The sequence below is a fragment of the Lissotriton vulgaris genome, chromosome 4_1, assembly GCF_964263255.1.
Source record: "Lissotriton vulgaris chromosome 4_1, aLisVul1.2, whole genome shotgun sequence".
NCBI classification, from domain to species: domain Eukaryota; kingdom Metazoa; phylum Chordata; class Amphibia; order Caudata; family Salamandridae; genus Lissotriton; species Lissotriton vulgaris.
Window position 1 is genome coordinate 1,160,524,789 of NC_141691.1, and position 23,578 is coordinate 1,160,548,366.

The 23,578-nt window shown below is 42.0% G+C and overlaps 1 protein-coding gene across 1 annotated transcript in view; it reads left to right on the forward strand.

Annotated features, from left to right (window-relative positions):
* Nucleotides 1-23,578, forward strand: part of CDH18 (cadherin 18) — a 2,230,955-nt gene that overhangs the window by 1,441,278 nt on the left and 766,099 nt on the right. The window contains exon 8 of the mRNA XM_086965396.1: nt 17,333-17,500. Within this exon, the coding sequence (XP_086821522.1) occupies nt 17,333-17,500 (168 nt within the window). The remainder of the gene's footprint in view (nt 1-17,332; nt 17,501-23,578) is intronic.

The window sequence follows — 23,578 nt, forward strand, 5'->3', positions numbered from 1 at the left end:
GATACGTTTTAGTGATTGTTTGCATATTTTCTAGATGGGTTGAAGCTTACCCTACACGTAGGTGCGATACACTCACAGTAGCGAAATTGTTACTTAGAGAGTTGATACCGAGGTTTGGGGTGCCATCCTCTTTGGAATCGGACAGAGGAACTCATTTTAACAGCGAAATAGTGAAGATGCTATGTTCAGCTTTGGGTATCGATCAGAAACTACATTGCAGCTATCGAACAGAAGCTTCAGGGATTGTAGAGCAAATCAACAGCACGATAAAGTCCAGACTTGCCAAAGTTTGTTCATCAACATCCCTGAGTTGGCCAGACGCACTTCCAGTGGTTCTTATGAGCATACGTAGCACACCAGATAGAAAAACAGGTCTCTCTCCACATGAAGTGCTAATGGGGAGAGCCATGAGATTGCCATCGGTTCCGACTGCAGCCCTAGTGAACATCACAGACGATTTGATCTTGGACTACTGTAAGGGACTATCTGATGCCGTTAATTCTGTGTCCCTCCAGGTCCAGGCTGCAGAGGTTCCATCAGCACAAGATTTGTGCCATGACCTGAGTCCGGGGGACTGGGTTTTGGTGAAAAAACACGTCAGGAAGAACTGTTTAGACGTGCGCTGGAGAGGACCGTTTCAGGTCATACTTGTGACGAATACTGCAGTAAAGTGTGGAGGCCTGCCAAACTGGATACACGCCTCACACACCCGAAGAGTGCCAACACCTCTAGAAGAAACAGCTCCTCTCTCGGATGAGAATCCAGCGGAAAGCGGAGAAGCCATAGAGGGGGAAAATCAAGCTGTGGAGGTAATCGAAGAGGCTGAGACTGAGACGGAACAGGTCGACGAACGTCAGGACACCAGTGGGACCGAAGACGCCTCAGGAGAAGAGAGTAATTGGGAGATCGAATCAGATACTGAACAAGCAGAGAGGGACCAAGAGACAAGTCCAAGAACAAGGAGCGGGAGGACAAGTAGAGACGAAGCTAGTTGGCCGGAGAGAAGGAGAAGGCCAAGCTTAAAAGCAGATCAAGAAAGAGCTCTTGTCCCGATTGCTGAGGAATCGGATCAGGAAGAGGAAACTACAGACTCAGGAACTGAAAGTCCAAGAAGATCGAGGAGGGTACGTGTGCCCTGCCGAAGGTACGCCACCCCAGAGTGGACTTATCTAGCAGATGTCTTGGGGACAGAAATCTGGGAGAGTGAAGAAAGTGAAAGTAATCGATCACGATCCATTTGTGGCAGTGGAGATATGGATGTTGACGCCTGGACTCGAGACTGAGGGGTTACTGACTTTCACACTTCCCATACCCCCATATTTGAGTCAAATTCAAGATCTAGTGCTAAATAGATTACAGTTTCCAACTTTTGGTCATCAAATCCCAGAAGAAGAAGAAAAAGTCATTCGTTTTGAATTATTGGAAATTGTTGTGAAAGCTGCAGGTACGAGAATAATCGTTGATGCATAAAGACTTTTGTATATAAGCTATAAAGAAGAAGATAACCTAGCGCCGAGTGGAAAGAAGAATAAAATTAGGGATTACATTTAGAGGACGGAGAATGGTTAGGGTTGTCTGTTGCTAAAAAGAAAAAGACATTGTTGCGAAAAGAGACTTTGTTGATAAAGTGCACTTTACAGACTGAGAAAGCAAATAAAGCAAACAAAGACTGGAAAAGAAAAACTTTTCGCAAAAGAAGGAGCTACGCTGTTTTGATAACATGGAGAACGGCAACCCAAACCGAAAGGCTAAATGCATAATAGGTACACTAATAACAGTAGTAATTTTTCTCATAATTACAGTAGTGACAATATCATACATAATAGGACATGAAAGCGATAAAGAAACAGCAGATGTAAAGCCTGTAACGACTTTGAGACCTGCTCTTGTGGGGAAGAAAGAGGAGAGCAATGAGATACGTGAAAAGGCGTTACTGGCAGATGAAGCTCGTAGATTACACGTAGACGAGTCACAGGGAAACTTTAGGTCAAACGCATATGCTAAACTATTGTACGAGTATATCGATGCCATGGAGGCCAAAGATTGCTACGTTTGTATGCAGTTGCCGGCTTCTGTAGACGAAGGCATTAGATATCATCATCTCCCACTGACTTATGGGATAACATGTAGTTTACTGCTTAGTATATTTTATGGTAGAGAAGGATTTGAGTACTACTTTTCAAATTATGATTCGGTATTGCCTGAAGTTCCGAATTATAAACAAATGAATAAGTGGGACTATTATAAAAAGGAGGATAGACTAGCTAAGTTCTTTCTTCCGTGGGATACATTGGATACATCATACGCACGCAGAAATAACCTAACTTGCAAAGTGTCAGAGGTAGAGAAGAAGTTCATAGGACAAGTAGATGACCGATACAGAAGGCAGAAGATTCTGAAAATGTCAGGACAGTGGAAAACAGATTGGACCGAAGAAGAGAAGGCACATAAAAAGAAAGGTAGCAATGGTCCAATAGCATTGGATAGAACGCAGAAAGGGAAGTTATGTTTAACTCGAAGCAAGACATATTATGAGAGTGTATTTGTAGGTGAAGTAAATTGCGAACATGCTTTTAGATTAGAGTACTATACGAAAGATTTCATGAAAGGGATGCAAGCTATTCCAAATGTGTATTTTGTATGTGGAAGAAATGCCTATGTAAAACTGCCTGACAATTGGTATGGTTCGTGTTACTTGGCAATTGTCTTCCCCAAAATATATCATGCAAAGGACATAGCGATTATAGAAGGAAAGGCTTCGACAAGAGCGAAAAGGGAAGTAGGAGATGCAGAAGTAGTAGGAGATGTATTTGGAGCGATGTTTCCTATGTTAGGTTTAATACTTAACGATGTTAAGATCAGGAGACTAGCTACAGTTGTAGATAGATTGTCTGCAAGCACTGCAAGGTCATTAATGTTAGTGGAGGGAGAGATGCAGTCGATTAGAGCAATGGTTCTTCAGAACCGACTTGCTTTAGATGTACTGCTAGCAAAAGAAGGCGGAGTTTGCAAGGCTTTGAAGGTTCAGGAATGTTGTACTTATATTCCTGATAATTCAAAACCACTTGAGAAAGTCATAAGCAACATTACACAGATTCATCAAGAGATCGAAGATTTATCAAAAATAAATGTTTGGGAAAAAGTAGGTCATGGAGTAGGAAAGGTTGGAAGTTGGGTTGCCAACCTTGGTAAAGGCATTGTGTGGTATATATTAAAACCTGTATTGATAGTATTAATTTGCATAATCACATTGTTAGGTTTAGTTAAATTGTATAAATGGTATAGGTCGAACCGGTTACAAAGATCCATGAGAGAGCAAGAAAGGAGATTAGCTGCTTTACAAGATCAACAGTACAAAAGTTTAAGAGCTCTCGAAACGATAAAACGAGGGAACCTTGTAACTAGTTCTGTGTAGAGATATTATTCAAATTGCATTTAGTGATGACTCCTAGAAGTCATCAAAGGGGGGACTGAGAGAGCGCAAATTTGAATAAAAATTATGTATGGACCATATTTACAAGCATATCGCATAAACGTAGGAGTTGTAACATGAAGTTGACACTTATAGCATAAAGCCAACTGTTATAATCAAAAGTAATATAGGAAATGTAACTGTATTTACTCTTGAAATGTATTAGATTTAGAAGGCCCGTATACGTAGTGGGCTAATGTAGAGAAGTGTAGAAATGCTTACGAAATGTAGAACGTGCAAAGTAGAATTCATGTACGTGTGTAACTTTAAATGGAGAAACCGCGTGAAATGTGACATGGAGAAATGTGCAGAGAACATACACGGCGATGTAACAAATGAGAATATAAAGTTATACGCTATATAATTTATATTCTATGTACAATGTATTCACATATGCGCAAAGAATTTGCTAAATGCGATTGTATATAAATGTGTGTTAAAGGTTATATTGTGTAGAAGGCTTCTTGTAAGAATGTTAGAAGGGTTTAGGTCATTTGTGGTTTTAACCTGACTGACCAAGGGTTCGCAGAAGGGTAGTCCGCTGTTTGTAATTTAGTGGGCTCACAGGAGTCGTGAATAGCCTTGATGTGAACGTGCGAGCCAAGGAGTCTAGTTCTTGCTAGATTTAAGGTGACAACGCTGGACGGAGTTTATGGCCTAAACGTGATAAGAAGCGCTTGGAATTTGAGAGTTGTTTTGAGAAGTCCATTCACAGGACCAAGAAAGGTTATATACATAACTATAAAGATTAAAGTTCTGCTGAGGTTATTGACTTGTGCTCCGAAAATGTCAATTGTAATATTGAATGAAGTCACCAACAAGAAGACGAAGATGACATCTGAGGAGAAAGGTCAACTTAACGGACGGCAAAAGAGACGAAGCAAGGAAAAGCTAGAAGATGACCTCACGGGGAAAGTCCGTGGTGGGCGTCGAAGGGGCGTTCCACCCACACTGTGATTGTGTATTTTAGGGACAGCACCCCGGGGAGAAGATAGCGAAGGCGAAAGCGAACAGCTCCGAGCAGAGGCCATCATAGAGAGCTCAGAGTAGATGACTTGAGCAGATGCGCTGAGAGAGATCAGAGAGCAAGAGAGCAGTAGGCCGAGGACCCTTAGTGAGCGGATGGGTAGGCAGCGAGGGTACTGCTTCTTAAACTTAAATTACCTTTAGAGGCTAAGAAAGTTTGAACTTCTTTGGGAGTCAAACTGCTGACACCTTTTTAGGTTAGGAACTTGCGAAGTAGGGATGTCACGTAGTATAGGGTAGGGACAGATTTAACTTGATTATTTTCTCTTTCTGTAGATGACGCAAAGGAACCACTTCACATTGATGCTTTAATTTGCTGATTCTCGATTTTGTATTCTTTTGTATACTTTTTGAGATTTATCCTGAGAGGATTGTATTCGCATTAAAATTTGACTTTTATATAAAACTTTCAAAAACTTTACCAGTTGTAAGTGGTTCTTCAGAGTGGCGTCAGTTAATGGGGTTGATCTAACCCGTGCGGGGTTTGTCTTTTACTCAATGACAGATAATAAGCGATCCAAAATTGACGAATGAGATAAGTTATTAAATTGATCATAAATTGATATTAAAATCTCATTCCCCACAAACCACTTACCCTGCGCTCACCGCATCGACTCGGCAATGTGGTGAGTGCAAGGTAAATGGTTTTATTTATTTCTTTCCTTACTTTAATCTTTGCCATCATATGTCGGTCTCCAGTACCCCCATGCCCCCCCCCCCCGCCCCCAACCCTGCCCGGCCACACCCCACCTCACCCCTCCACAGCGTTACCTCTGCGAGCCGCCACTGTATCTAAATAAGGACAGGTCAAATTGATTAGAAACACAAAAGGGATGCACTGATTATGTGTGTCTTAGTCATGAGCAGAGGTCAACTACAAGAGTAAAGAAAATGGAGAACGTCTGCGATATCCTTTGTGTGCCACGGCAAGAGCAGAGAGTAAAACATACAAAACACAAGAGCTGCAATGTCTCCTCTGCCATAAACGTACTTACCTCTGCACATGCTGACTGGTTGCCTACACGCAAATGGTAATTTGTTAGTGTATTTTAAAGAGAGCTACTGGGATGAAAACAAGAAAACAAATTTCAGCGCTCTTAACCTGCAATCTGAGAACAATAGGGGCGACTTTAAGGCTTCCATTATTGTCAAGCTTTAGCAGCTGCTCTCAGCCTATGATTTGCAGGTAGTGGAACAACAACAAATCAACAAGGAAGCAAGCTGCGTGATACTGGCTCCGTCTTCGCAGCTGGAGCCAAAAAATTATTGCGTGACACACTGAAAACAGACACTGTCAGTGAAGCATAACTGACAATCACAGCACCTTTTCAGCTGCTGCTCTGACTAACGGTAACAGGATCACAGCCTTCAAGCCAATCAGGGTAATTTACTGGCAGAGACATTCTGAGACTCTGCTTATTTGTAATGCTGTAGCAGAATTATGTCCTTGGCTCAGTAACAGAGCAAGACAAACAGACCAAGTTACAACGGGATATTTAGAAACACATTCACAGTTTCTCTCTCATTTTATGCCATTGTTTTAGGTTGAATTGTGACAAGCTATAATGCAGATGCAATACCTTTGAATACGTGGTTCAATATGTTATACCTTGCGGCTGATTATAGAAAAGGAGAGAACCCTGCCTCAGGATATATAGGCCCTAGCTATGGGGTCCTGACTGATACATATGGAGGGGTGATTAACCAAGGGGTTGACGGCACATAGCAAAATCACATGGTCGAATCAAGGGGACTAGACAGTTTATTTTATGAAAATATATTTTTTTTATTTTTATTTTTATTTCATGATACAAAAAATACTTTTTTTGGGGAGCAATATAGATTTTGTTAGGATATATCACAGGTGCATATAAAAACAAATAGATTTGAAGACAGAAATGTCACAACAATTCATCCTACCCAGTAACAGCCTCAATTCACACGCACATACTCATTCATTTCAACCCTACTTACACTCTCTCTCCTAGTTACATACACCAATCGCTCTCTCATTCATTCTACTTTCCCTTGTAATTATAGCACATAGGTGGTCAAGTCGGGATGTTCATCCGGGTAGTTGGTTTTAGCTACGGGTCCTGGTGTTGTGAGGGCAATAGCTGTATTCCAGGGGACATACGCCGACGCGCGTTTCGGTGACCGGCCAGTGAGGCCGCACCTTCGTCAGGGCAAGGGGCAGTATACTGGGGCGGGCACAAAGGTATAAAACTCTGTAATAGAGAGCAGAACAAAATATATTTTTACTATTCTGTTTAGTTATGTACATATTCAGAAAACTGATCTCTCTCTTTTTTTAAAAAAAAAACAACAATAATGAGTTTTCATCCACAATGATTATAACAATTTTCAAGTATTTAAGCAGACATGATTCTAATGTTTCCATCAATTACTTTTTTCATTTTAAACAGTTTTGCAGCAAAAACTCCTGCATTCGGCCAGTGATTGCCACGCCACGTCAACCCTCTTAAGGCACTCCCTAATGCAGATTCCCTAGTGAGTGAAATCTGGAAGGCATCATGATGGCCTTAACTGTATGGACCATGGAGCACATTTTAGCACAGAACGGGACATCTTCACTTACATACAGCTGTATTTTTATTTTTTTCACACACATTCACTTGTATTTAGGTTTATTTCCGTCTTCACCTCGGGTACACGCATGACAAGGATACCCCTATAGTTAACTCGCCCTAGTTAGTTAGAGACGGTCCTAAAGGAGCATGTCTAGATATTTATAATCAAGAGTACGATTGTTATATACTTCCTCCACCATATAACGTTGGTAATTTCAATATTTTACCTGGTTCTTTATTCAGTTCTGCTGTTCAAAGAAAGCAGGCTTCAGAGGACCTCATCCGGTACATGGGCGTTTACGCTGTAATAGTTTCGTGGGACTGAATATTTACAGTTAGGTTCCTGTAAGAAGCAGATGGAGAACCTATTTTATTTCTAGACTTGATCATAGTTTGGGTGCTTAACTAGAACCTTAATCTTTTCTAAGCTTAATGCCATGTAGAATTTATATGAGGGTCTTTCTTTCATTCCTTTCATTTATTCAGTAGGAACTGATTTTATAGACTCCTACTTAGAAGGAAACCTATTCATTGTTGATCACGCTCTAGAACGTACCCCATGTTGCACTAATCACCTACCTATTTAGGTATTGTGGTGTTCAAACTGGTTTCTGGGAGGCAGTTCAAGACAGCAGTTGACAGCAACAGGGCCTATCAAATAAAGCACAGTTATATCAATTTATAGTACTGGCCCCCCTAAATAGATAGTCATCGCTATGGGGGGATAGTGGGAGCATTTGTTAACACATTCCAGCGCACCTCCCCATGGTAAGAGGTCTAGTCAGATACATAGCTGGGGTACAAGCTTTCAGTGTTAGTCCGTTTCATTTCAAGGTATCTCCTGTCCAGCGGTATACCTTTATATAGAGCCTATCGATTCTAGGTCCGTGGTAATCAAAGGCCTGATCCACCCATCCCTCATATTTTTAAATTATTATTATTAACATCTTTGGATGATTTTATTTACCTTTCCGAGTTCAAAACGGAGTTAGAACTCTAGAATGCCACTCATATTCATATATAGATATTTTATCTCTCAGTGGGTTCCGGGAGCGTAGGGATACACAGTTCCAGTAGGTGCCTATATGCCTGCGAGTAAGGACAATGATTAAAGGCAGCTAGTACCCCTCGTTATCCCTCTTCATTAATTTGTTGTTATAGCTATCGTTTTTACCTCTTTGTAGGCGGGATGACATCTTGGAAGCGGTTTCAATATTATTCAATTTCCCTGCTATTTAAGAGAGCCTTTCACGCAGTTCCGGGCCGTTTCCAACAAGAGCTGACTGCTACATTGCCTACAGGGGGATAGTGGAGAAAGTTTTTAGAAGCGGGGAATATCCCTGGTGGTATTCCGAAATACGCGAGGCTCCCGCATAGCACTTACCTTATTCCCGGACGCCTGTATCCTCAAGATGGGGTTCCGCCGACTCAGTCCGTCGGCCAGTTGAGAGATGCCGGTTCTCTCGCATTTTCGGCGTCCTATTTAAGTATCGGCATATCCGCGCTTCGTGGGCGTTCCTTCTCAGCTGGCCCTGATTAGAACGATGAAGACAGAGGGCGGACTCTCGCTACCTTTGTGTCCTAGGTCGCCATATTGTGTACACCGACGGCGGTCATGTTAATAATAATCTGAGGGAATGTGGCGGCCATCAAAGTAAAGCCGATCATCTCTTGTCACAATGCCTAATGTTATTGAGGGTAATAGTACCCACCGTTATAGCTAACGTGTTATTTATTATCAACGGCGCTATTGCTTATTAGGACATTATTTTACTCTCCCTACCTTTATTTCCTACGTCGCCATATTGTGTATATCGACGGCAGTCATGTTAATAATAATCAGAGGGAATGCGGCAGCCATCAAAGTAAAACCGATATTCTCTTTTGCCGCAATGCCTATTAATATATTATAGTAGAACAGTATTCTACTTGCTGCTTTGATTGATTCCTAAATAAGATTCATAAAACTACACGTTGCAGTAATTGAGTCTGTATGAAGTCTAGTTACTGGTGCGCCTGCATCAAATAATGTCCTAAAAAGTAAGAGCGCCGGTGATACTAAATAATACGCTAGCTACCACGGGGAATACTTTTACCCTCAGGAACCTAATAATATATTAATAGGCATTGCGGCAAAAGAGAATATCGGTTTTACTTTGATGGCTGCTGCATTCCCTCTGATTATTATTAACATGACTGCCGTCGATATACACAATATGGCGACGTAGGAAATAAAGGTAGGGAGAGTAAAATAATGTCCTAATAAGCAATAGCGCCGTTGATAATAAATAACACGTTAGCTATAACGGTGGGTACTATTACCCTCAATAACATTAGGCATTGTGACAAGAGATGATCGGCTTTACTTTGATGGCCGCCACATTCCCTCAGATTATTATTAACATGACCGCCGTCGGTGTACACAATATGGCGACCTAGGACACAAAGGTAGCGAGAGTCCGCCCTCTGTCTTCATCGTTCTAATCAGGGCCAGCTGAGAAGGAACGCCCACGAAGCGCGGATATGCCGATACTTAAATAGGACGCCGAAAATGCGAGAGAACCGGCATCTCTCAACTGGCCGACGGACTGAGTCGGCGGAACCCCATCTTGAGGATACAGGCGTCCGGGAATAAGGTAAGTGCTATGCGGGAGCCTCGCGTATTTTGGAATACCACCAGGGATATTCCCCGCTTCTAAAAACTTTCTCCACTATCCCCCTGTAGGCAATGTAGCAGTCAGCTCTTGTTGGAAACGGCCCGGAACTGCGTGAAAGGCTCTCTTAAATAGCAGGGAAATTGAATAATATTGAAACCGCTTCCAAGATGTCATCCCGCCTACAAAGAGGTAAAAACGATAGCTATAACAACAAATTAATGAAGAGGGATAACGAGGGGTACTAGCTGCCTTTAATCATTGTCCTTACTCGCAGGCATATAGGCACCTACTGGAACTGTGTATCCCTACGCTCCCGGAACCCACTGAGAGATAAAATATCTATATATGAATATGAGTGGCATTCTAGAGTTCTAACTCCGTTTTGAACTCGGAAAGGTAAATAAAATCATCCAAAGATGTTAATAATAATAATTTAAAAATATGAGGGATGGGTGGATCAGGCCTTTGATTACCACGGACCTAGAATCGATAGGCTCTATATAAAGGTATACCGCTGGACAGGAGATACCTTGAAATGAAACGGACTAACACTGAAAGCTTGTACCCCAGCTATGTATCTGACTAGACCTCTTACCATGGGGAGGTGCGCTGGAATGTGTTAACAAACTCTCCCACTATCCCCCCATAGCGATGACTATCTATTTAGGGGGGCCAGTACTATAAATTGATATAACTGTGCTTTATTTGATAGGCCCTGTTGCTGTCAACTGCTGTCTTGAACTGCCTCCCAGAAACCAGTTTGAACACCACAATACCTAAATAGGTAGGTGATTAGTGCAACATGGGGTACGTTCTAGAGCGTGATCAACAATGAATAGGTTTCCTTCTAAGTAGGAGTCTATAAAATCAGTTCCTACTGAATAAATGAAAGGAATGAAAGAAAGACCCTCATATAAATTCTACATGGCATTAAGCTTAGAAAAGATTAAGGTTCTAGTTAAGCACCCGAACTATGATCAAGTCTAGAAATAAAATAGGTTCTCCATCTGCTTCTTACAGGAACCTAACTGTAAATATTCAGTCCCACGAAACTATTACAGCGTAAACGCCCATGTACCGGATGAGGTCCTCTGAAGCCTGCTTTCTTTGAACAGCAGAACTGAATAAAGAACCAGGTAAAATATTGAAATTACCAACGTTATATGGCGGAGGAAGTATATAACAATCGTACTCTTGATTATAAATATCTAGACATGCTCCTTTAGGATCGTCTCTAACTAACTAGGGCGAGTTAACTATAGGGGTATCCTTGTCATGCGTGTACCCGAGGTGAAGACGGAAATAAACCTAAATACAAGTGAATGTGTGTGAAAAAAATAAAAATACAGCTGTATGTAAGTGAAGATGTCCCGTTCTGTGCTAAAATGTGCTCCATGGTCCATACAGTTAAGGCCATCATGATGCCTTCCAGATTTCACTCACTAGGGAATCTGCATTAGGGAGTGCCTTAAGAGGGTTGACGTGGCGTGGCAATCACTGGCCGAATGCAGGAGTTTTTGCTGCAAAACTGTTTAAAATGAAAAAAGTAATTGATGGAAACATTAGAATCATGTCTGCTTAAATACTTGAAAATTGTTATAATCATTGTGGATGAAAACTCATTATTGTTGTTGTTTTTTTAAAAAAAGAGAGAGATCAGTTTTCTGAATATGTACATAACTAAACAGAATAGTAAAAATATATTTTGTTCTGCTCTCTATTACAGAGTTTTATACCTTTGTGCCCGCCCCAGTATACTGCCCCTTGCCCTGACGAAGGTGCGGCCTCACTGGCCGGTCACCGAAACGCGCGTCGGCGTATGTCCCCTGGAATACAGCTATTGCCCTCACAACACCAGGACCCGTAGCTAAAACCAACTACCCGGATGAACATCCCGACTTGACCACCTATGTGCTATAATTGCAAGGGAAAGTAGAATGAATGAGAGAGCGATTGGTGTATGTAACTAGGAGAGAGAGTGTAAGTAGGGTTGAAATGAATGAGTATGTGCGTGTGAATTGAGGCTGTTACTGGGTAGGATGAATTGTTGTGACATTTCTGTCTTCAAATCTATTTGTTTTTATATGCACCTGTGATATATCCTAACAAAATCTATATTGCTCCCCAAAAAAAGTATTTTTTGTATCATGAAATAAAAATAAAAATAAAAAAAATATATTTTCATAAAATAAACTGTCTAGTCCCCTTGATTCGACCATGTGATTTTGCTATGTGCCGTCAACCCCTTGGTTAATCACCCCTCCATATGTATCAGTCAGGACCCCATAGCTAGGGCCTATATATCCTGAGGCAGGGTTCTCTCCTTTTCTATAATTGGTTTCTTCCCCCTCATTACCTGCCTACATCACTAAGACACCCTCGGGGAACCCCCTTCTCTGTTCATTTCATACCTTGCGGCTGAAACAAGGGATGTGCATTTAAAACTTGGGAACGAGCTATCTGAGTGTCATATGCTGACAGGTTCAATGTTTTATGGCTGCTTTTCATCAAAACCTTAGATCACTTCGACTGGAATTAAACATCACAGTCCTGGAATGGGTCAAGCCAAAGATCCAGAGCGCCATTGAAAAAATTCCCTTTTCATTCATTCCAAATCAGCTTTCAACTTTTTCTGGGAGCCGTAATCTGTCCAAAGTGACTGCGATGAGGCGTTTTGCTATTGAGCGACTCAGCTGGGCTTCCACCAATGGGAGAGAAATGGACTGTTTGAAAGGTGGCAGTTAGCAGCTTTCAGTGTTTGGCATTTGATAAAGGCATTCCAGCCGAAACGCGTCATGCCTCCCACTCCGCAATAAAGACTTTCTCCATGGTTCCCCGTTGTGTCCCTCCAGTTTCTTCCCTCTCGGGGGGGAGTGGGGGGGGGGGGTCGTAGCTTCCTGTGCATATTTTGCGTGCTATACCCTGGGCACGCTTGGGGGACCCGTCTCGTTCTGTGGCCGGAGCTTCATGGGCACCGCTTCACGGCGCTGTTTTGACTTCAATATATATATATATATATATATATATATAACAGTAGTATTAGTATTCCTCTTATAATATCATTAGGATTGTAATCCATGGAAGACAATATTATCTCTATTACATTCATTATCAATAAAATACCTTTTTTGCAAGTGAGTATTAATGTAGCAGTAGCAAGGCACAAGCTCAATAATCCTGCTCACAAGAGGAGAGAGCCCATGAAAATAGTAAAGTGTTTAGAGAGAGGCTGCACACAGCGCTTCCGTCCCTACAAATATATCCGCCTCACTCGCATAAGACTCAGGTAGGCTCGCAAGAGTAAGAGCCTGTGAACTGCAGTACAGATGCCTCCGGCACACAAGTGCTGAAGAAGGTACAAATAGAGGCCAAGATACCACTCCAACTCTGGAAGGGGGCACATGTCAAAATCCTGCATCCTGGCACTGGAAGGGAGTATGCATTTCGGCCTAGCTTCCTCCTGCACACAAGGACTCAGAAGGGATGCAAATGATATGTGATGCCCTGTTACATCTATGTACAATATAAGGATATAGCAATTCACCTAATGAGAGTTCCATTATCTTATTTCGACCGTGCCCTCGGTATTGTGCATCTATGTAATCATGGTACGTCTAAGTAACTTGGAAAAACCTAATAACTTATAACTGTGGGAACAATATACCATTAATTATTATTAACAGCTTCCTCGACAATGCTTTCCATATATTTGCCTGTACGAAAGAGAGATTCCTCTGCATGAATGCCTTGATGTCTGAGATGGCTGAACATTTGCTCAATCCCTATTTTCACTCCAAATTTCATCCAAAACTATAGAACTTTGAAGTTACCAAAGAGATATACAGTGCGGTATAAATAAAGAAATAATTGAATTACGACTATGATTATTATTATTAGTAGCGCTGTGGAAATTCGCCTCTAATCTGGGAAAGAAACCAAGTAAGGAAATGGTGGATATTTACCTGGCAAAATCAGGATCTATAGCTTTCTATGGAGCTGCAATTTAGGCGCAAGTGGATGTTTTACAGGCAGTTGAGGATACATTTCTATAAAGATTGCTGTCCCGCCCAGCCTCCTGCCCGAATATCATTGTTCATAAAGAACTAGGTCTCTCCTTTAAAATTGACTACTAGCCCTTCCCGACGTTGTCCAGGTATGAATTGCTGCCGGCCAGTAGTATATTGTTTTGTAGGATTTCGTTTTGATAGCATTTCTTATCTGTGACAGGCCTGTGAAACGCTCCGATTCACAGTGCACTGCTGATGCACTTAAGAGTGCGCTTTCAGTAGTGTGTGAACTCGAGTTTCCCTACTATATTTTTCCTTACAATATTATATAGCGCGAACTCGACAACATGGCATGAGCGCAATTTATGTTACAGAAGAACACATTAATTTGTGGTAGGCACGGGGAGACAAAGCGATTTGCCTGGAATCACAGGATGTTGAGCTGATGCCGAGATTCGAACGTAGATCCCCATCTCTAAAGTTCGCAATCTAGAACTTGTGGCGGGAGGTGTGTCTAAAAGTGTATGTCAGTGCTTTCCATCCATGAGAGAGACCTGTGCATTTTCAAATCGGTGGTGAAAAAATATGAGTATGTTGCTAGAGATGTGGGCCGCTGTGCCACCAATGCACTTTCCGGGGGAGGGTAAACACCCATTATTACGCAACTTTCTTTCCGCATACCATCACTCCGCATACTTTCATTACAAAAGTACCATGACGCCGCAATGCCAATATAACTCATGGCATTACATTTTATATGCTTTTACCATGCATACATTTACAGCGAAATTGGTTGTAAATGCATGAATGGTAAAAGCATGTTTTTTTAAAAATGTTTGGATAAGGTAAGTATGGGTATAGGGGTATCTGTTTTTGGGGTACTAAGGTATATGTTTTGGGCTGTTTGGGTATTTAAAGGGTTCAGATATAGTTTTGGGTTATGGGGTACAGGGGTATTTTTAGGGTTCAGGGCTAGGTTTAGGTTTTGGGGTACATGGGTATTTTAGGGTTCAGGGCTAGGTTTGGGTTTTGGGGTACACGGTTATTTTTATGGTTCAAGGCTAGGTTTGGGTTTTGGGGTACATGGGTATTTTTAGGGTTCAGGGGTAGGTTTCTTTTTTGGGGTACAGGGGTATTTTAAGGGTTCAGGGCTAGGTTTGGGTTTTGGGGTACAGGGGTATTTTAGGGTTCAGGGGTAGTTTGGGGTTTTGGGTATAGGGGTATTTTTAAGGTTCAGGGCTAGGTTTGAGTTTTGGGGTACAGGGGTATTTTTAGGGTTCAGGTGTAAGTTTGGGTTTTGAGGTACAGGGGTAATTATAGGGTTCAGGGCTAGGTTTGGGTTTTGGGGTACAGGGTATTTTTAGGGTTTAGGGATAGGTTTGGGTTTTGGGGCACAGGGTATATTTATAGGGTTATGGTGGGTTAGTGTTGAAGGGTGTTGGGGTATTTTAAGGAGTAAGGGTGGGTTATGATTATGGGGTGCAGGGGTATTTAAAGGGAGCAGGGTGGACACCCGGAGCTGGAATATACAGAACCTGGGAAGAAAAAACAATGAAATATTGAGCACAACGCTCGCTTTTTTTCCCCATAATCCCACGCCCCGCACACTCCCACGCCCCCAGCACACGCCCACAGCACACGATATGAGACATGGCAGGAAGGGCGGAACGTACCACACACCCCAACGTTTGTCACGCCTCTAGTACACGCCCACAGCACAATGCAGACACGCCCACAAGGGAATACTTTGTTGGCACGGTTCTTTTACCTTTTAAATGTGTATGGTGGGCGTCTGCATAGCCTATGTCCTTCTGCTGCAACTGCCCTTTCCAACGTTGTTGTGATTGGTGCTGTGGTTCCTGAGATTACCCGCCTCAAAGGATTGGGCTCTCTCTTTATTATATTAGTATAGATTCCATCAAACTGGCCCACTTTTACTATGACTAACAATTTGGAAAAGGAACTCTCTTAAATTAAATCAAATGGTGCTTGGGGATATAGTTACTCTTGACTGCGCATCCGTTTTACCTTGGTTAGCATATGTAAAGCTGACTTTTAATGATCTTGGCTTAGCGTTCTTGTAGGATTCCCCATCTCACTGTTTGTCGTTTCCCAAATCGAGATCAAAAGATCTTTTTATTGCCAAGTGGGAACAGGGTAGGTGACAACAAAACCAATCCAAATCTACGGTATTAACTTATCAGACATTGCCCTTGGTGGCAAGAGGACATGCCTCCTATCTTTCCTTTGTTTCTAACAATATGCACTGCTTCCTACTGACTCGGTTGAGACTGAGCATCTTCCCTTTAAGGGTTGGCTACCCGGTATAAGTGTACTCACTTAATCAATTGTCTCCTTGCCCTTGTGATGGGTGGTCCACCCAATCCACTTCTCACATTTTATTCTTTTGCCTATTTTATAAGTCGTTGAAGAAAAAGATTTATTATTCCAATGCTGAGAAAACTTGTGCAAGATCTAGCTCTTGCAGTAATAAACTCCTTTCATCTGTTGCATGACAGCGAGCTTCTTGCATTCAGTTTTACAGATTAGAAAGAGGTGGGGTTGCTCTATTTTGAATTTTTAACCACTGAAAACCATTCTTGAAGCTCTGTATGTGCAGTGCCTTAGTGCAATTGTTACTGTTCCCTAAGTACGTGTCTTGCTTCTAGAGGTTGTATAGGTTACAGAAGGCCATTTTTTTAAAATATGTTTCATATTTTTAACATCTAAACCAGCTTTGTTGCATATTTTTATGTGTTGCATATTTAACATTTGTACTTTTATGCATTTACTAAATGTGAATACAGTTGATTTCACGATGATATTATTTTATCATTATTCTGACCATCGTATTGCTTGTTCTCATATTTATAACACCACATTAAAAAACATAATTTAAGCTCTCTTTTATCATTTACACATTGCCACAGTCCTTACATTGCACTAGGCAATAAGAAGTAAAAGCAGCAGACCACAGGTAGTCTGTAAGGCGCTGACATTATTAATTATTCTAGGAAGACCAATACCAATTCCTAATTTATTTCTCAAATCACAATTTTTCTGTTGCTCTTATCCTACATAGTATACATTTTTTAGGAAAGTGTCTTAGCTGTAAGTTGAAACAAATTTGTAGAAACTCAAACATAACATTTTGTATATCATGATACAGTATCCTCCATTTATGGTGCGTCACGTGATTTGCTTTCATATGGCATCAAGCAGATGTTGAATTGAAAAGCGAGTTCAAATTGTTTTTGTGCAGTTTCAAAGGGAGTGAATTACATCAAAACATGTTTATATTTTATCAAGCATTGCACTGGCACGGATTTCTTTCCCATTTTGAAGGATATGTCTGTCTGAATTTCTAAAGATTAGAAAAAAGCAGAACTTGATTGATACAGATTAATTTCAGTTGTGTATTGAACCGAGTTTAGCTATCTGTCCACAAATACTCAAATCATTTTAAGACCCTACATTTTCCTTTAATCACCATATATTCCTTTTTTTAGCCACTTGTGCTCACTGAGTAGAATTGCTTCCTGACATTTTGGAACTTTTGCTTTTGTTTTCACATCACAGGTGTGATCCGGACTGCATTGCCAAGCATGGACCGAGAAGCAAAGGAACACTACTCAGTTGTCATTCAAGCCAAAGACATGGCCGGACAAGTTGGAGGATTGTCGGGGTCAACAACTGTGAACATCACCCTCTCTGACGTCAATGACAATCCCCCCAAGTTTCCTCAAAGTATGTGCATTTGTTTGATATTGGCATGCTGTTCAATTCACTATTTAATATCTAATTATGAAAATGGGATTTATTGAACATAAATATAATTATGATCAAGGACCCTTTAAAAGAGGTGTGTGACAGAAATATTGACTTTTAATATCGACCTGCACCAACATCGACTATAATATATCGACTTGCACAATACTGTCAAGCGAAATAGATGTCGAGTGACGCTAACAAGTCTACTATATATTCCTCTGTGTGTACTTACTTTGTTGATAATGTTCAGGTCAGTATTCTTAAATATTTTAACATTTACCTTTTAATAGAATCTGTCGACTGAAGATCAGTCACCATTTTGAAGACATTATTTCCTTCTAATACACTCAATGCCAGTGCGTGCACATACCAATTAGAGAGTAACCAAGAGTTTGCACCCAAATAGTAAATTCTAATTCCTGCTGTTGGTATCATGGGATATGGGGCTTCATTTATGAGGCTGTGCATCACTTTTACGCCATCGGTGCGTCACAAAAAGTGACGCACCGGCGGCGTAAAAAATGCTCCATGTTGCGCCATATTTACAAAGTGACGCATCTAGGTAGATACGTCACTTTGTAAACCCCTGCGCCACATTATCCCTGCGCCAGGTATAATGCATGCAAAGGAGGCGTATTGACACAAGAAAGGGTCGTAGAATTGACGCAGTGAAATCTATGAGATTTCACTGCGTCATTTCTAGGACGCCCTTGCGTCAAAATCTTGCGCCTGCCTCACAGCAGGCGTAAGACTGACTCAGTCCCTTTCACATGGGGCTTGCCCATGTGAAAGGACGCATTGCTGGAGTTGCGTCACTTTTGTGATACACTCCTGCAATGCGTCACTTTTGCGCTTACAGATACGTCAGAAATACTGACGTATCTGTAACAGCTTGCGCAATGATGCGTCATATGTAAATATGACGAATCATTGGTGTCGCAAGGAGGGCGCAATGAAAAGTGACGCATCAATGTTTTCACGCAGCGATGCGTCACTTTTTATAAATGAGGCCCATGGTTTGAAAAAGGCAACACATGCATGAATTAGGTGCACAGACAATGATGAATTAGGTGCACAGACAATGATACAGCAAGTTATGCCTCATTTCAATCCGCACAAAGCTTGCCCCTAGTACATAAGACACCCTAGCATCGCAGTTTTTGGCACAATTTCTCAACCATAAGCCAAATGGACATGAATATATGGAATTCTAGAACTTTGAATCTACATTAATTAAAATACCTCTCAAAATGAAAGACATTCCCTGCAGTCTTGCCTAACAAATGTACAATATGCCACATTACTGATATATTTTAGAGGCTAAAAGCCTGGGAATGGGTTGGCTGCATCATTTATAGGTACATACTGGTACCGTTTGATGTAGCATCTTTTCTTTTGTAGGTAAAGACCTCTCAGTCATCTCTAACATTGCAGGGGAGCTTTCAATATTAACTTGAAAAAATAATTCAGTCCCGACGCTCACATTGTGTAACTAATTACGATATGACTGAACCAAATGTACAATCAAAGACCACCTGACTTTGAAAGTCGCACGTTTTATGGCACTAAACATGTGACGTGTCGGCTGCATTTGGCTTCTAAGGGGAGATAATAAAAGTGACATTTTTATGAGCTACAATTATTTTTGTTTTTCTAACTGTAGGGCGCACTAACAAAGAGGCCTGTATTGTTTGTGTCTGTGACCTAAATTTATTCGATTTCGATAGCTGTTGTTTTGGGAAAAGACTATGATGGACCCATCTTGAAATCCTGTTTTTTTTTTCTCAACTAGGTTCCCCTTTCTTTTTCTCTGCAATCTACGTAATAGAATGTCGACTCTCCACATTGAGAAATCACTCAAAATAACAGCCCATTTGTTTGTTTTTTAACCATGATGAGAATTTGTAAGACTCGTTAGATGGGTGCCGGCTACTTCATGTAAAGGTGCAGTATTCATTATGTCTACTGCAGGGGCGCACCCTCCCTCCCATCTAATCTCTGAATGAGAAAGGTCCAAAGGGCTCTGGGCTTCTTTCTATTTGCATGAACTCACAGGGGCCTTCTATAAAGCCAAGAGAGGAGAGAAGAGGGACATATATAGCCCACTGCTGTCTTGAGGCTTGCAAGAACAGGGACCCAGCAGGACAGAGAAAAAGAGATGTATTGCAGGCCTGGTCACTAAAGGAAGCCTAGGATCAGGGGTCACCAAGCCACTAGGGATGAAACCAGCCACCGTAGACCATGGTGGGAAATGAATGCAAATGGCCTACACAAGGTAACACATTTCTTCACCTCTACTGTTGTCTCATTTGGAATGCGTTTTCACAGTAAATCCAATGCCTTCCAGCTCTTCTAGGTGTTATATCTGATGGTGTTTCAGAAAGAAGAGTTAGATTTTATACAGGCAAACGTGTATGTATATATGTGTGTGCAACAATATGGAATTTCTATAGCACAAAACTAGCTAAAAACAGCCGAGCGTTGTACAGGATCAAAGACAAGCATAAACAATGAGTAATAGGAGAGTAGGAGAGGATGATGTGTTGTGGATGGTTACTGCATTCTGATGTTGTGGTCTTTACCGAGGTGAGTCCTCAACTCTTCCCTAAATTGGAGCAGTGTTGGGGTGGCCATCATGGACACATTGTTGTTGCTCCAGATCCTGGCTACATAGGGCTGTGTCCAAATGGATGGCCGCTAACTTCCTACAATGTAATGTGGGTAAGACTGAGGTCATGCTATTTGGAGAGGCGCCATTGCTGTGGTCACCGGACTGGTGGCCATTAGATCTTGGCCCCGTCCCCACCCCCAAACTGAGTGCCTGCGTGTAATTGGACTCTTGAGGCGAGTGTTTCCTTTACTGCCGGACACAGTTAGAAAGACCCTTGACCAGGCCCTAGTGCTTAGTCGCCTGGACTACTGCAACGGGCTACTGTTATCAGCTACTGAAAACACCCTAAATAGGCTTCAAGTGGTTCAAAATACTGCTGCGAGGCTAGTTCTTAATGCCCCCCCAGAACTCCTTCCCGTCCTCTCTTGGAGAAGTTGCACTGGCTACCAGTTTGTGAATGAGTAAAGTTTAAAACCTGTTGCATAATCCATAAAAGTATCTATGGCTCTTGCCCTGCATACTTGGCTGAGAAATGTGTCCCTTACGCCCCTGTGCGCACCCTGAGGTCTAGCAATCAGTCTCTGCTCCAGGTTCCTATGGTAAGGAGGTCGAGACTAGGAATCTGCCATCTTGGAATGGTGCCAAAGATTTCGAAAAATACACTGCAATAGATCAAAATGAAGTCTTGTGCATCTACTACTCTGCACCAACAGCATATATTCACACCACGGCACTCAGCACGGGCCCCTTGTGTGAATCTGCAACGTATCCCCGGACATTATAGTTAGGAAATGGCATAAAACAACATTAGAAATTCACTGAAAAAAACCAAAAGTTACAGTGACATTATAGTTTGGAAATATAATTAAGAAACTCTTAGAAATTCACAAAAAACACCAAAGGTTACACTTACAGGGATGTTACAGTTATGGTCTGATTTTACACACACACAAAACCATAGAAATTCAGCTGTTATAGTTATCCCAAATAACTATAACTGGTGCACTATGGCAAAAGTTATTATTATTGAAACTGGAGTGTTTTGGCCATCACCCACTTGCTGGATGGATTGTATGCATTTTTCTTCTATACCTGTCTGCAGGTGGTCTAAAACAAAATCATCTAACAATTTGCCAATTGCAAATACCACTGAATTTTGTGCATAGTTCTGGGGGCTCAAAATACAATTCTACTTGTAAGTGAGGTGACAACTTCCATCATACCAATTAAATTGGAACAGCACACATTATGGCAGGTTACAAACTGAGTCCCTAAGAGGTTTCCCATGGTTCAGTATTTTACCTTAATACTGTAGTGAATACAAGTAGGTCGGGTCCAAGTAGTTTCCAAGTAAGTTTATTCAGGAAAAGATGTTTCAGCGTAGAGCCCCACCAGGGGCAGCCTTTCTGCTCAGCCAATCCACCAAAACCCGAAGTTGAGGTAGTATGTGTGGAAAAACCACTCCACACAGAACAAGTACAACACTACACTTAATAGAGTATAGGAAAAAACAATACATGTGAAAAAGCGCTCACTCATCAACAGTCAGTACTAAGATGGGCAGTTTTCTGCACCAACCCACAACCACAAGAAAATGGGAGACACCACCACAAACAACTGCACCAGCCCAAGCAATCATTATATTGTTACCTGTTAGACCTGGCATCATTGGCGTGAGTTTCCCTTCCATTTTGACAAATTGCCTCCTCTGTTTTGATATGTTTCTGCAGGTTATATGCTTTGGGCACTGTGCCACTGCGATTCAGTGCCACAGTGCAAGTGCTCCCCATGTTAAATTGATGTACTAATTGGTGATTCCAAGATTGGGTTATTTGCTTTACCTGTCAGCCTCTAGTAGAGTGCACCATATGTGCCCAGGGCTTGTAAATCAAATGCTGCTGGTAAGCTTGCAGCACTGGTTGTGTCACCCCCAGGAGCAGATTGTAAAGTGTGTCTCAGGCCAGCCATTGCAAGGCCTGTGTGCAGTCTAGCAATGCCATGTCGACTTGGTCAAGTGCACCCACTTGCCAGTCCCTAAACCTTCCCTTTGCTTCATATTAGACACCCCTATTGTAGTCCCAAGGGCAGGGTGCATTGGTGTGTGTAGCATGTCCTAATAGTGAACTACAGCCATTTTCGTTTTTGGCTATTGAATGCTACCTGTTCTCCATAGGCTAGAATGGGCAATTAGATTATTACATTCTTATAATCCTAACTGACTCAGGGAACATGGTAAAAACTCGAATTTAGTATGCCTGAACTCAGAATAATAAAATACATCTTTTAGTAAAGTTGGTTTTAATATTCTGTGTTCCAAAATACCACTTTTAGAAAGTAGGTATTTTCTTGCCTAACTGTCCAGGCCTGCCTCTGCAGGGTTGTGTATTCATTGTCTGGGTTTGTGAGTGAGAGGGCTGGGGATTCCAGGACACAGGCTGGGACAGCCCAGTGGTGGATAGAGAGATCTGCATCTATATGGGAGGGAGGAATTGCACCTGGGACCTGAAAAGGGCTGGGCATTCCCTCTACAATGCTGGCCCCACCTCCTGTGGCTTGTCTGGTGTCTCTGCCCTGCACTGTGAAAGGAGAGAAGGAATCTTGTTAACAAAGTGCTCCAGAGCTGTATCTTCCTTCCCCTGTGCTGGCTCCACCTCCTGTGGGGCAGCTGATGTCTCTGCCCAGCACAGTGAAAGAAAGAAGAGAGTCATTTAAACAGAGTGCTCAGGAAGGGGTTTGGACTAGGCAGAGGCCTCTCTGCCTTCAGAGAACAAAGGATCTGGGGGTATAAATATTGGGATTCAGTCCCAAGAACATTAGATCACTTTTGGAAGAATAAACCTTTTCCAAGGAGAAGAACCAAGGAAGCTGTAGGAGTTTTACTGCCCCTCTGCCAGTGTGCTGTTTGCTGGGTTGGCCTGCAGTCGTTGTTTTATTGCCAAGGAAAGGAGAAGGAACTTTTTAAGGACTTTCATCATCTTCAGAATATTCTCCAAGGGCTTGAACTGTGCTTGCCTCCTGCTGAAGTCTCAGGGACAAAAGACTTCATCTCCAGCTCCTCTCTGAATTTCCTTGCTGGGAATTCTCAACTCCAGACATCTGTGTGTCGCTGGGAGCAGGAAGCGTTACACATCGAGAGGAGGCGTGTCTCCGCCACAGCTGAAATCTTTGAGTCTGGTCAAGGAAGGCTGGGAGCAATCTCCCAGGAAACCTCCCCGGGATGTATATAGTTACATGCTGGCCTTCAGGAATCAGACTCAGAGATTCATAGATCTCGCTCAGGTGAGTCTGGAAGCCAGCCAGGTGGAAATGAAGTGGTGGTACGATCAGAATGCCACTCTGATTGAGCTTCAGCCTGGACAGAAAGTTTGGGTCAAGGCCCCTGTGGGGCCTTGTGCACTCCAAGACAGGTGGACCGGTCCATATGAGGTGGTGGAGCGCAAGTA